Genomic DNA, 13790 nt, shown 5'->3' on the forward strand with positions numbered 1-13790 from the left:
TAGCCTTCCCAAATGTTGAGGGTCGTTTTTTAGAATTTAATACATAGAATTGGGAACGTTACATTCAATTTCATTCAGACTGCCTTGCACTCAATCGCCGCCATTTTCCCACGGAGCTTCCACAGGAGGAGGGAGGGTGGAAGGAGGGAGGGTGTAGTGACGTCCTAGCATGTAGGGCTCGCTGGCGCCGGCAGACGGCGAGACGGCTCCAATTCGAGGCGGACGGACGAGTCTGTTTAGGCCTTAAGGAGGAGTCCGAGCAGCCGAAAATGGCAAGTTCTGCCTCCGCCTTAAGAGTTACTCTATAGGCCTTAGAAAAACTTTGGCCCAGAATCCGGATATTAAAGGGCAAACCCAAAAAGCGTGTGACAGTGTACCCTTTAACACCTGGCGTCTATCGCATAGTGGTGAGACAGATGGGTAAATCTTGTGCAATTTTGATTTGGAATAGTGGAGACGGTGAGTAACTTTGAATTGGATCAGCTGGTGTCTGCTGTTAACTGAGCAAGACTGAACCATAGACAAACTCCTGTCCCATATAATCTGCGATCGATCAACACCAAGTTCATCCTGCCATGCCTCTCTAATCCTCTGTGGAGTAGGGATGGGCATTTTAAGCAATTTAAATAGTCGAGTACTCTCTTTCTATTATGAACGAGTGCTCGAGCACTCGCGCGCGGGGGGGGGGGGGGGTCTGTGTGATTACTATGGTAATGACTGAGCAGGGGTAATTTGCTGTATATGGGTCTGTTCACACTAGGGCTGGGCGATTAATCGAATTTTAATCATGATTACGATTTGGGCTGTCCACGATTATGAAAACAAGATAATCGACATACAACGATTTTGCGGCTCTTGTCACTCTCGTTCTGTCTTGTGTTGTAAATCAAGCGCACCCCTTCGTTTGCAGCAGTGTGCTCGGCCCCTCCCCCAAAGCCCAAAATACACACACACCGCTCGAGTTGGGAATGACTGTCATGTGAACAGAGAGCCACTGCACTTCTCCTCCCCACTTATTTCCGTGGTAGCACAAGAATAAGATGAGAGAAGTCACAGAAAGAGAGCCGCTGGTCGAGAGGAGAGGTAAAACAACGTATGTGGGGTGGAAACACTATGGTTTCGCCGAGTTTAAAGGTCCACACATCAAGAGCGATGCGAATATACAGCACGGAATTGCGATGCGAGTTTTGACCCACCTGTCAATCACAGCCATAGACTTGGAACAAACAGTGCAAGATATGCGCGGTCGTGGCTGCACCCCGCAACACAACCTCTCCCTCTTTCTTTAATCACTTGAAATCCACTCACAAAGTGGTCTATGACCAAGCAATAACGCTAAACGAACAAAAATACAAAGCCCCATCTAGCTACTGCCACCACATACAGTCATCGATTCAGGACACTCTTTACAATGCGACCGCATATTCAACAGCTAACAAGCTCACAGATAAACATTAACAATAGCCTATTATTAACCTAAACGACGTAAGTCGCTTTGGATAAAAGCATCTACCAAATGAGTAATTTAATGTAATGTAAACGAACGTTACTAGTGTTCTCATTTGGTTAGTTTTGTGGTTTAAGGACTACTAGTTCAGATGTTTACCAACATATTGAATGTAGATTAATAGTTGCAGTTGGTTGTGGCAGTTCACTGCAACATAGTAGGCCTACATATACTGTATATTTATTTTAGTTTTTATTTTATTTCTAAATCTTTGCACTTTTATTATTTATTTTCACTTATTTATTTTCAATTATATCTCAAATCCAAAGACATCCAATGTTAAATAAAAAGCCAGTGTAAATGTTCAATAAATTCATGATGTTCTCAATGTCAATGAGTAATCGTGTTAAATAATCGTGATCTCAATATCAATCTAAATAATCGTGATTATGATTTTTGCCATAATCGTGCAGCCCTAGTTCACACATAACGTTTGCATTTTTGCATGGAAAAAGCGCTACCTGGAGCATTTCTTGTCAGGAGAGGGACTGACTGTGATATTAGGTGACGCTAAGCGAACATCTAAAGCCTACCTCAGACAGTATCTCCGATGGTTGGATGGATGGCATTAGCGCTTTGGAGCAGACAAGTTGTGAAACAAGCGAATGCATTTCCAATAGCATACATGTCCATTGTCCAGCAATGTCAGGTTATTGTCCAGTATCATCCATTTTACTTTATGATCACTGTTACACTAACGTAAATCCACGGATTACAAGGTCCGGTGTTCTGCCAAAAAGTGAAAAGTGACCAGTGTGATTAACGTTACAGCTGCAGCTGAATAGTGATCACCATGAAGCGATTGTCTCCCAAAAAGTGATTCTTTCTCCACATTTCTTGTGACTACCGTTATGGGAAACGACAGTGTACGTACGTCCGTCCGTCCGTATGTATGTCCATCCGATGTTCGTTAACGCGATATCTCAGAAATGCCTTGACGGAAGTTCATCAAATCTGCCTCAAACATCGACTTAGACTCAAGGATGATCTGATTAGATTTTGGTGGTCAAAGGCCAAGGTCACTGACCTCTCGAACGCCATTTTCAAGCTTGTTAACGCGATATCTCAGGAATGCCTTGACGGAATTTCATACAATTTGCCTCAAACATCGACTTGGACTCAAGGATGAACTGATTAGATTTTGGTGGTCAAAGGCCAAGGTCACTGACCTCTCGAACGCCATTTTAAAGCTTGTTAACGCGATATCTCAGGAATGCCTTGACGGAATTTAATCAAATTTGCCTCAAACATCACCTTGGACTCAAGCATGAACTGATTCGATTTTGGTGGTCAAAGGTCAAAGGTCAAGGTCACTGTGTCCTCTCAAACACCATTTTCAAGCTTGTTAACGTGATATCTCAGGAATGCCTTGACGGAGTTTCATCAAATTTGCCTCAAACATCGACTTGCACTCAAGGATGAACTTATTAGATTTTCATGGTCAAAGGTCAAGGTCACTGACCTCACGAGTGCCATTCCCAAGTTCGTTAAAGCGATATCTCAACAATGGCTTGATGGAATTTCTTCCAATTTGGCTCAAACGTCGACTTGGGGGCAAGGATGAACGGATTACATTTTGGTGATCAAAGGTCAAAGGTCACTGACCTCACACACCCAATTTCCAAGCTCTGTAACACAACATCTCAGGAGCGCCTTGTAGGAATTTCTTCCAATTTGACTCAAATGGGGATTTGGACTCCAGAATGAACTAATGGCGGAGGCATAAAGTTATAATGGTGCATCCCTACCAGAAATGTAGAGCCCACAGGGCACCGACACATATTCTGTGTCTGCCTCCTCAGGAGTGTTCATCTGCAGAGGGAAGGAGGATGCCCTGGTGACCAAGAACATGGTGGTGGGAGAGTCTGTCTATGGAGAGAAGAGGATCAATGTGGAGGTGAGATTCTAGTTGACAGCATGGTGGTGGTACAGTACTAGAGCAAAGAGCACCACTGTTGGATGTAATGCTACTGAATCCAGCACCTGGACTTAACGGCTGCATTTACCACACGTTCCTTCATGATTTGCTTCCCATATTAACATAAGTTGGTGCATATCGTGTGAGCTACTACATGCATTTTGTGCCATAGAAACAAAAGTGTAGATTTGCCATTTGTTTTCTCTTTTGGCTGTCAGGAGGGAGAGACTAAGATTGAATACAGGACCTGGAATCCGTTCCGTTCTAAGCTGGCGGCAGCCATCTTGGGAGGTGTAGACCAGATTCATATTAAGCCAGGGGCAAAAGTCATGTACCTGGGAGCTGCCTCTGGGACCACAGTGTCCCACGTCTCAGACATTGTTGGACCGGTTAGTACAACAATCATTTTCATGTTATGTCTAAGACCTGCTGATAAGACACATTTTGAACTGATGTTTGTAATTAAAGAGAAAAGTTAAGGTGAAATGTAATCCAGTGTCTTTCACATGTGGACAGGATGGGCTGGTCTATGCTGTGGAGTTTTCCCACCGGTCAGGCCGCGACCTTCTCAATGTGGCAAAGAAACGAACCAACATCATTCCCATCATCGAAGACGCCCGTCACCCACACAAATACCGCATGTTGGTTGGTAGGTAGCCACTAGCCACATCAGGAAAAACTGCATGGTGGTCGGCAGATGACAAGTAGTGCTGTCACTAGCTATCACTGAATTCTGAACATGAGACCATCGTAACAAAATTACATTGAAAAGTTATCTTTTAAGTTTCCCCTCCTCTAGCATGGTCATTTTAAATTGGGTAAATCACAAGCTTTCGGTTAATTGTAAGTAGGGATGGGCATTTTAACCAATTTAAATACTCAAATACTCTCCTTCTATTATGAACGAGTAATCGGGTACTCGCTGGTGGGGGTGGGGTGGGGGGGTGTTTGGGGGTCCGTGTGGAAACACACGCTGAACTCAAGTTTGGTTATGTTAAGCAGTTAATGTCGAATATCTATTACTATGGTAATGACGGAGCAGGGGTATCTGCTGTGTATGGGGCTGTTCACACGTAACGTTTGCATTTTTGCATGGAAAAAGCGATACCTGTAGCACTTTTTGTGAGGAGAGGGACCATTAGGTGACGTTAACTGCAGCTGTTGTCCCTACCTGAGATCTCTGGTGGTTGGATGGCAGCATTGGTTAGCGCTTCGTTCGAGCAGACTTGTGAAACAAGCGAAGGCTCATTTCCAATAGGCCTACATGTCTGGTATAGACGGTTTTCACCAGAGCGCAACCCCACAGCACTTCCTTTTTCTCAGCATTCGGCAAACTGCAGAAATATTCACTTGACATTGTTACTTTTGTTTTCGCTGCTCAGCTGTATAGACGGTTTTCACGGAATGGTCAGTCCTGCACTTGAATGTTTTTTTTCTTTTATGTCCATAGCAAACACTGCAACAGGAAGTGAGCGGGGGTTCAATTTAGAATGTTTTTGTTGTCAAGTTAAAACCGTCTATAATCCATTCTGCTTTATGATCACTGTTACAGTAACGTAAATCCACGGATTACAAAGTCCGGTGTTCTGCCAAAAAGTGAAAACTGACCAGTGACCATAACGTTAGATGCAGCTAAATAGTGATCACCATGAAGCAATAAAGTGATTAATTCTCCACATTTCTTGTGGCTAAAGTTATGGGACAACGACAGTGTAGTCAGTAAACTAGTGCCACGTTTTCAATGAGTTTTATCTGCCGTGCGTTTTGGTAAGGGGAGCGCATCTCCACCAGTCAATTTTCGCAATGAGCTGGGAAACTTCCAGTTAAAACTTTCAAAATAATATTTCTTAAACAAAAGTAAATAGCTTATTGATGCACGTTGGATGAGAAAAAGGTATTTCAATGAACAAAGCAGCAAACCTTGTATCAAAATACTCGTGATGTTACGATTACAAGTGAAACTGGCTGTAAAGCTTTAATCAAAATTAATATTAATGCCAATGTTACAATAAGGGTTTTATTTTGAAAGCCTTAAAGCTGATAAAACTTTTACATTCTGGCTGACTTGACGCCCGTGCAGTTATGCCTGTCTGAAACACAGCCATGCTGCCTGTATAGCCAGATCCACATGACGATGCGTGCGTACCATTTTTAAAGGGGTGGGGGCAGGCGCGGACTGCACCATCGGGCGCTTCGGGCAGATGCCTGGTGGCCTGGCATGCATAGGCGGAGTTTGACTTTTAGCTCTGGGGGGGCCACTTCTGCAGGAGACACACATTTGTCTCCCAAAAAATGTGGCCGTTTTACATTTGAAATTTTGCCCGTTTGAAGCCAGATTTAGAGGAATATCTAATTTTAAGGCTGGCATCATCATGGTCTCTCTCTAATTATTTTAATTAGTTTAATAAGTATAAGAATGGAAATATAAGAAATATTACACGTATCCACAGGGTCTTGGAAAGTCTTGAAAGTTGGGAATTCAATTTAGGGAAAATCAGGACCCTTGAAAAGTATTGAAAAGTCTTAGGTGGATTTCAAATTCAAGACCCTTTAACCTCTTCCCCCCGAGTGGGCCTGGCGGCGGGCTGAGCCCTTGTCATCTCTCACAAATGACGCTCTACAGCAGCTTAGGAAGCAGGCAGGGAGACATACAGCACACCAAAATGTCAGGAAGAAACGTGGCTACAAAACTCTGACAAGCATTTGTATTCAAACGAAAAATAATTCCAACCATAAGCAACAATATCACCATGTAGCAAAAACAAGAAAACGGTGCATGCCTGCGTTTATGTAGCGGCTGTAGCTCAGGAGGTAGAGCGGGTTGTCCACTAATCGCTTTGGATAAAAGAGGTCAGTGGTTCGATTCCCACCTGCTCCAGTCTGCATGTCGAAGTGTCCTTGGGCAAGATACTGAACCCCAAATTGCTCCTGATGGTGTGCCAGCACCCTGCGTGGTAACCTGCCGCCATCGGTGTATGAATGGGTGAATGTACCTACTGATTGTAAAGCGCTTTGGATAAAAGCGCTATATGCAGGCCATTTACCATTTATGTGGTGATTTGTTTTTGCGAGTGAATCTTTTCTCTCCAAACGAGACGGCTTCGAAAGCTAAGAGTCTGCTCTTTCCAATGAAGTATAGCTCGTCTCTGAGAGATGAAAACTCACTCAGTAGGTAAGTTATGTCTTACCTTTGCTGTTTTCCAATCAAAATTTGTGTTTGACTTCATAAAAACGCTACTAATTGCTTCTCCTAATGCCTCTTCATCATCTTAAAGCGTTGTTTTTTTACATGTGTTTACAAAGCCATATGGAAGGTTTTTTACATGGAGTGGTCATCTTCACAGAATACACAAGCTTTGGGTTTGGTCCACGGCATTTCCTGGAAAACTGTCCAACGTAAATTCTTTCAGTTCACGTCGATTCTATTGGCTCTGACGCTTCCATAGAGGTGTCAATCATCGAAATCGGCCAAAGGTTTCCCGAGATGTCCCTCTGCCTATCGCCCCAGGCTTTGCATGCAATTTGAAGAAGCCCTTTTGATGCATTTCACACAGTAAAAATGCAGATATAACGCTTGAGGGTTATCCAAACCATAACGCATATTAACTGAGTACCTATAGTGATATGTAAATAGGAGAAAAAAAATTGTATTTCAGTCTTCTACCATAGAAAAGTCAAATGGCAACCAGGATGCCCAAAATGTGCCCAGATCAGGTCCGCCTGGGCCTACATGTAGTAAATCATCTGTAAAATTGCTCTGGTTCACTTTCTAAGGATTTGCTTTGATACAAGCACTCATAAGACATTAGTCTACTGCTCAATAGAAGAATTTGGCTGCCAACCCATGATTTTCAGGTGCTTTTCATCCAAAAGTTTTTTTTTTTGGCGGAGCTTGAATTGTTAATTTTTTGCCATGTTTGTGGAGATATACTGCATTCAGTTTGGGCATGTCATTTTCGGCAGGTGAGCTGAAAAATAGGTTTAGGGATTAACAGGTGTTATTTTTTCGATGTGAATAGATGTGTTTTCATGACGTTAATTTACGCTGAGTTAAAAATAATTTGCGTGCTTTTAAAATAAATAATGTAACGTTACATGCATGTGACAGTGTGGGTGTGTCGTGGGCGTCCCCCCCTCCTCTCCTTCACTCATTCAGTGCTTGCTTCAACACAACAAACATGGCTGCTGTGAGCGCATGCGGTCTTGTCCGGTTGAGAGCGAAATATGGAGTTATTTTGCTTTACGTTACGTTGCTGACAGGGATGGACACTACATAGCCCGTCTGTAAACAATGTTTAAAAGTGTGGAGGCGAACTGGCAAAGGGAGCTGACCAAACGCAGACAAACATCACGACTTCAAAGAGCAACAGGTAGTAAATGTGATCAATAACATAATTACACTCCCTCAAATAAGTCGTCAAATGATTTTTATTTTGTGACAGCAAACATTTTTCACCGTCAGTTTGACGAGGACGTGCTCAGTACGAGCGACCCTCTGCCAAGTAACGTTATTGAGTCATGACGCTGTTTATTTAATAGGGTGATCTGGTTGTAAAAATAAAACGATAGGGTGATCAGGTTGTAAAAATAAAACATTTATATCAGAAAGACGTTGAAAGCAGTGATTGATAATCAATGAAATCTAATATTTTTCTGCAAATTGCATCATTGGGAGGTTGATTCTGGCACTCAATATTACAGGTGGGCAATATATCGATGTTATATCAATATTGTGATATGAGACTATATGGTGAGGGTGTGCAAACCTTTTTGAATGGGGGCCAGATTTGATCATGTGAAAATACCTGGGGGTAGCTCTCAGAGTGCACCAGATTGAGCCTCACGGAAACACTGTTGTGTGCATGTGTGAGTGAGTGAGCGAGCGAGCATGTTATTGTTATAAATATACTTTATATATATTTTTAAGTTTAAATAAACCTTGCCTTTGGGTTAGTTGCTCAATTTATTGTCTTGAGCTTGATTCCTTCCCGGCCTATCTGAATTCTGTTGTATTATATATATACAGTGCATAGAAGTTATGGCAAACTAAGACCGTTTAGTTTTGCAATCTCAAACTCAAAATGTATAGTAAGTGTTAGTTAAAGGTGTGTCGCTGATGTAATCGGTCACAGCTCAAAGTGGCGATGGGGTCTTGAAATTTATTGGAAGGGTCTTGAAAAAGTCTTGAATTTAACCTCAGGATTGCTGCATATACCCTGTATTAGAATATGAGTAGAATTACAGAACATTAATACTCATTATTGTATGTTTAGTAATGTAATGTATATTATAGTGCTTCACTGTTCACTGTTGCTTTTGAACGTGCTCAAAGACCCTTTACAAATACAGGATAAAACAACTTTAATAAAGTTAGTAGAGAAAATATTAAAATAGATGAGAGAGAGGGGGAGAGAGAGAGAGAAATATTATAGGTCAAAAGCAACGGTGAAAAGGGCTTTTTTGGAACGATGACATAATGAGTATGAAAGACAATGAGTTTTGGCCTCTCAGATGTGACTGGGGAGGGCATTCCAGAGGGAGGGGGTGGCTGCAGCAAGGCCCTGTCAGAGGCCCCCCTGTCACAGCTTTAGCAAAGAGATACCTGTGATTCTTGTCCAATTGGATATAAATTGTATGATCATATTCAGCCAGACAGTGAGATTTACATTTACATTTACATTTACATTTTTATTTTTTTATTTTTTTACAACTGGGGGGCCAGGCCCCCTGCCCCCCCCCCCCCAATTAACTCCACCCATGCTGGAATGGCATGGACTGCAATTTTTTTTTTTTTTTTTGCAGGCCAGGCCACTCACAGAACAGCAGGCCAGTATGTATAAGTGTTCCTAGTTGCGCAGATAGCAGGCTGCAGGCAGCCAGGCAGGGAGGAATGAGGTAACTTTTCAGTCAGAAGCTGCTGGGACCCCAGCGCGGGTGGGCGGGGCTTGCTGTTCAATGGTGCCAAAATGGAGAAGAAAAGAGGTGCAGAAAGGTGGAAAGCAAGGAGCATTTATTTATGAAAGTACTGTATATACCTAACTAATATACATAACTGGACAGTCATGTAATTCAGGGTACAGCTCAAAAAACACGTTTTGGTATCACCAAATCAATATTGAGATTAATCGAATCGAATTGAAATTAATCGATTCGCAACCTTGTGAATTGGAATCGAATCGATTCTTGAAATTTGAACCAATACCCAGCTCTAATCACTATATAGAAAAAACATCACATGGATGCAACTGGGACGTATCATCAGTGATGTACCCTGGGGTCATAGGATGTTTTGGGTACTGCAACATCATACACCCTCACCCAGGTGACCCAGCCGGGGGTGATCAAGCCCCGACTTACGTCCCAGTAGCTACCCACGGTCAGCCCTCTAGGGAAAGACAGGGCCACTCAATCCGCTGCTCCAGAACTACTCTGCCGGGACCGGGAGGCTCTGGCACGTGGAGGGACTGGGCTCTGTGGGTTGACTCCTGGCCGGGCTCCTCCTACATCTCACCAAGTACTCAGTTAATATGCGTTATGGTTTGGATAACCCTCAAGTGTTATAGCTGTATTTTTACTGTGTGCAATGCATCGAAAGGCCTTCTTCATTATGCAGGCAACGCCTGGGGCGTTACGCATAGGGATATCTCGGGAACCCATTGGCTGATTTCGATGATTGACACCCCTATGGAAGCGTCAGAGCCAATAGAATCGACGTGGACTGAAAGAATGTACGTCAGACAGTTTTCCAGGAAATGCCGTGGAACTGAACACAAAGCTTTTGTATTCTGTGAAGATGACCACTCCACTCCAAACCCTCCATATGGCTTTGTAAACACCATGACTGTAAAAACGCTTCAAGATGATGAAGAGGCATTAGGAGTAGCAATTAGTAGCGTTTTTATGAAGTCGAACACAACTTTTGATTTGAAAACAGCAAAGGTAAGACGTAACATGTAGTTTTATCTGTAAAACGTTAAACACTTTTTTGCTGTTCTTTGACAGCCTACTGAGTGAGTTTTCATCTCTCAGAGACGAGCTATACCTCATTGGAAACAGCAGACTCTTGGCTTTCGAATGCCATCTCGTTTGGAGAGAGAATGATTCACTCGCAAAAACAAATCACCACATAAATGCAGGCATGCACCGTTTTGTGTTTTGGCTACATGCTGATATTGTTGCTTGGGGTTGGAATTATTTTTCGTTTGCATACAAATGCTTGTCACAGTTAACCACGTTTCTTCCCGACATTTTGGTGTGCTGTATGTCTCATTGCGTGCTTCCTAGGCTGCTGTAGACCGTCATTTGTGAGAGATGACAAGGGCTCACTCGGCCTGTCGGGGGGAAGAGGTTAAATACAATTTTAAGAAAAAGGTAATGCTATGCGGGATTGTGTGTGTGTCTCTCTTGTGTCTGTGAGAATTTATGACATCACTGATGATATCATTATTGGGACGGGACAGACAGACGGAGCCCTTACTCAATTTTACCATGTTTGCTCGATTCCTAGGCTCGCCCGCTATGCGGGCTCGCTAGCTGTCCTGCAGCTCGCCGAGCTGGCCCCGCAGCTTGGCTGCTGTGTGGCCAATGAGACCAGCATCACTGATGTCAGATTTATGACATCACTGATGGTGTCACAGTGGGATTTATGAGGGATTTATGACATCACTGGGATTTGACATCACTGAAGATGTCACAGTGGGATTTATGACATCACAGTGGGACAATCACAGTGGGACAGAGAAACAGACAGACAGAGCCCCAACTCCCATTATACTGATGACTGATCATGCTAATATACTAGGGATCTCGCGCCCTACAGGCGCTCGATTCCTAGGCTCGCCCGCTATGCGGCCTCGCCCGTCCTGCAGCTCACATTCGCAGCTCGGCCGCTGTGTGGCCAATAAGACCCGCATCACTGATGTCAGATTTATGACATCACTGATGATGCCAGAGTGGGATTTATCACCACTGATGATGTCACAGTGGGATTTATGACATCACTGATGATGTCACAGTGGAATTTATGACATCACAGTAGGGCTGGGTCGGTTTGAAAATTTTAAAACCGGTTCGATATTGCCGTCTAAACCGGATCGAACCGGTATACCGATTTTCTTTGTAATTATTTTATTTATTTATTTTTTATTTATTTTTAAGCAGGGCTCCCGAGTGTGGCCCATAACTGTCTGTAGTGCAACTTCAGTCCACCTGATAGCGATAATACACCTCTAAGCTGGTAAAGAAGCAGGACACCTGTGTAACAAACACACCCTGTATTTATTTCTCATAACTATTCAGCTTAACTTTTCTTCAAACATCAACATAATAAACAAAATAAGACTTTTGCATACTAGTGCAACTTGAGAAGAGGCTAATACGAACAATAGTGCAATCAGAATGGCATTTTTTTTTTTTTTTTTTTAGGTTTTTTTCGGTTCGCACGTGATCAAACAGGCAGTGGGACAGAAACAAACAGACAGACAGAGCCTAGCTCCCATTTATATACTGAATGAATGAATATACTAGGCGATGCGCTTTGCATTTCTTGCCCCATTTCATTTTGTTTGTTTTTCTTATTCCATTTTGGAAATATCTTAGCATGAAGTAATTTGGCCAGTTACCCACCATTGTTACAACGGCGTTTGTTTTATAGTGGAAAATCAGGTTTTGGTGTCAGTCCCTTAGACAGGGTTTGTACAAAGTTTGGAAAATGCTTGATTTTAACCTTAATGTTTTCAAGGATATGAATATGCTTGAATTTGAATATACTCCTTGAAAAGTGCTTGATTTTCAACATAATTTGGCGTTTCATCTGCACGATCATTCATGTAAACCAAAAATCACGCAGAGCGGACAGCAGAGTTGCCCCGGAGTTAGATTGACTGACATGGGCTCTGAAATGAAAAGGGGCATTTTTCCGTTCAGCTCCTCTCCGCTTTATGACAATGCCATCTGCTCTCAGCGCTCTGAAAAGTGCTTGAATTTTACTCTTAAAAAGCTGTAGGAACCCTGCTTGGAATCAAAGAGCAAGGGCTTCTTTCTTGAGCTACACCAACATTTAACAAACATACAGGGAAGAAATCCATCATAGAAGATGGGTTTAAAAAAAATCCTCGTAGAAGAGTATTGCGTGTGACTACAATAAGATGCCTACTAGTTGTCAAACTAGCTATATTCATGTCAATACACAGGTGGCCGAATACCATCGTGTGTTCAGACAATAATTGACTGTTGTCTCTTTAGGAATGGTGGATGTCATCTTTGCTGATGTTGCCCAGCCTGACCAGACGAGGATTGTTGCTTTAAATGCTCACAACTTCCTGAAGAACGGAGGACACTTCGTCATCTCAATCAAGGTACAGTGATGAACACCACACCAGGAAGTTATCCTCCATCCTTAGACACCTTATAAAGTAAATTTTATTTATTTATTGTTATACTAGGAACATATTGATGGGCATGTTTCAACTGGGTACGCAGGTGGACAGACGCACGCTTAACCATAGAACAGGCCCGATAGAACTACGGTAATTCCAAACGTAGCACTAGTTTACTAACTTTACGTTACTTCCTGCCCACACAGTCCTCTGCCTTGCAACATGCCTCATGTGTGAAAGGGTACACTTCACGTATCATCCGGGGCAGGCTCAGTGGGAAGTAACCCTCACCTGATCCGGAGTTCATGTGTGAAAGTGGCTATAGTGAAGCCCGTCAGGCCAAACAGTATCAATGTGACCGACGTCGGGGGGGGAAACTAGAATCAGGGCTGTGTTTTCGGTTCATGGAGAGACCTTGTATTAGTTGCTGTGATAATATGGTTAACGATAGATAACGTTAGCTGCTTGCTAACACGAGGAGGAGGATACTTTATTTGTCACTTGCACAGAAATACAGTGTAAAACATGCAGTGAAATGCAATGGGATTTTAGTCTCTGCAATGTGCCAGAAAAGGTAGGTAACAGTAAAAAACAGTAAAAAAAACAGTAAAAGACACAGAACATATAAGAGACTGATCGTAAAGTGCTATACAGTATCATCGGGTCCTATCTTTAATTAAAAAAGAGACAGGCCTAACACGGCCAACATAATCATTATAAACGAAGTTATAGAAATAAAGTGCCGTATTTAAAAAGATAAAAAGAAAGTAAGTGCTATGTGGTCCTAATGCTGCTAGTGGCTAGCATTTAGCATGCGGACAGCCTGGGGGAAGAAGCCTTTCTTGAGCCTTTCGGTTTTTGCCTTCAGGCTACAAAGGAGCTGAGGTCCAGAGTGTTCTGGAGCAGCTTTTCATCAAGGATCTCTCTGTACATTGCCGCATTCATCTTTCCCTCGATTCTGACTCGTCTCCCAGTTCCTGCCGCTGAA

At 42.8% G+C, this 13790-nt stretch overlaps 1 protein-coding gene across 1 annotated transcript in view; it reads left to right on the plus strand.

The window, feature by feature from the left end:
* LOC310772822 (rRNA 2'-O-methyltransferase fibrillarin-like) overlaps positions 1 to 13790 on the plus strand; it is a gene marked incomplete at its 5' end in the record, with an annotated part of 48305 nt that overhangs the window by 16910 nt on the left and 17605 nt on the right. Inside the window, 4 exons of the mRNA XM_083632751.1 lie at positions 3310 to 3404; positions 3644 to 3814; positions 3942 to 4074; positions 12669 to 12781. Coding sequence (XP_083488877.1) covers positions 3310 to 3404; positions 3644 to 3814; positions 3942 to 4074; positions 12669 to 12781 — 512 coding nt within the window. The remainder of the gene's footprint in view (positions 1 to 3309; positions 3405 to 3643; positions 3815 to 3941; positions 4075 to 12668; positions 12782 to 13790) is intronic.

Source organism: Poromitra crassiceps, assembly GCF_964638095.1.
Source record: "Poromitra crassiceps genome assembly, chromosome: 1".
In the NCBI taxonomy this organism is placed as follows: Eukaryota; Metazoa; Chordata; class Actinopteri; order Beryciformes; family Melamphaidae; genus Poromitra; species Poromitra crassiceps.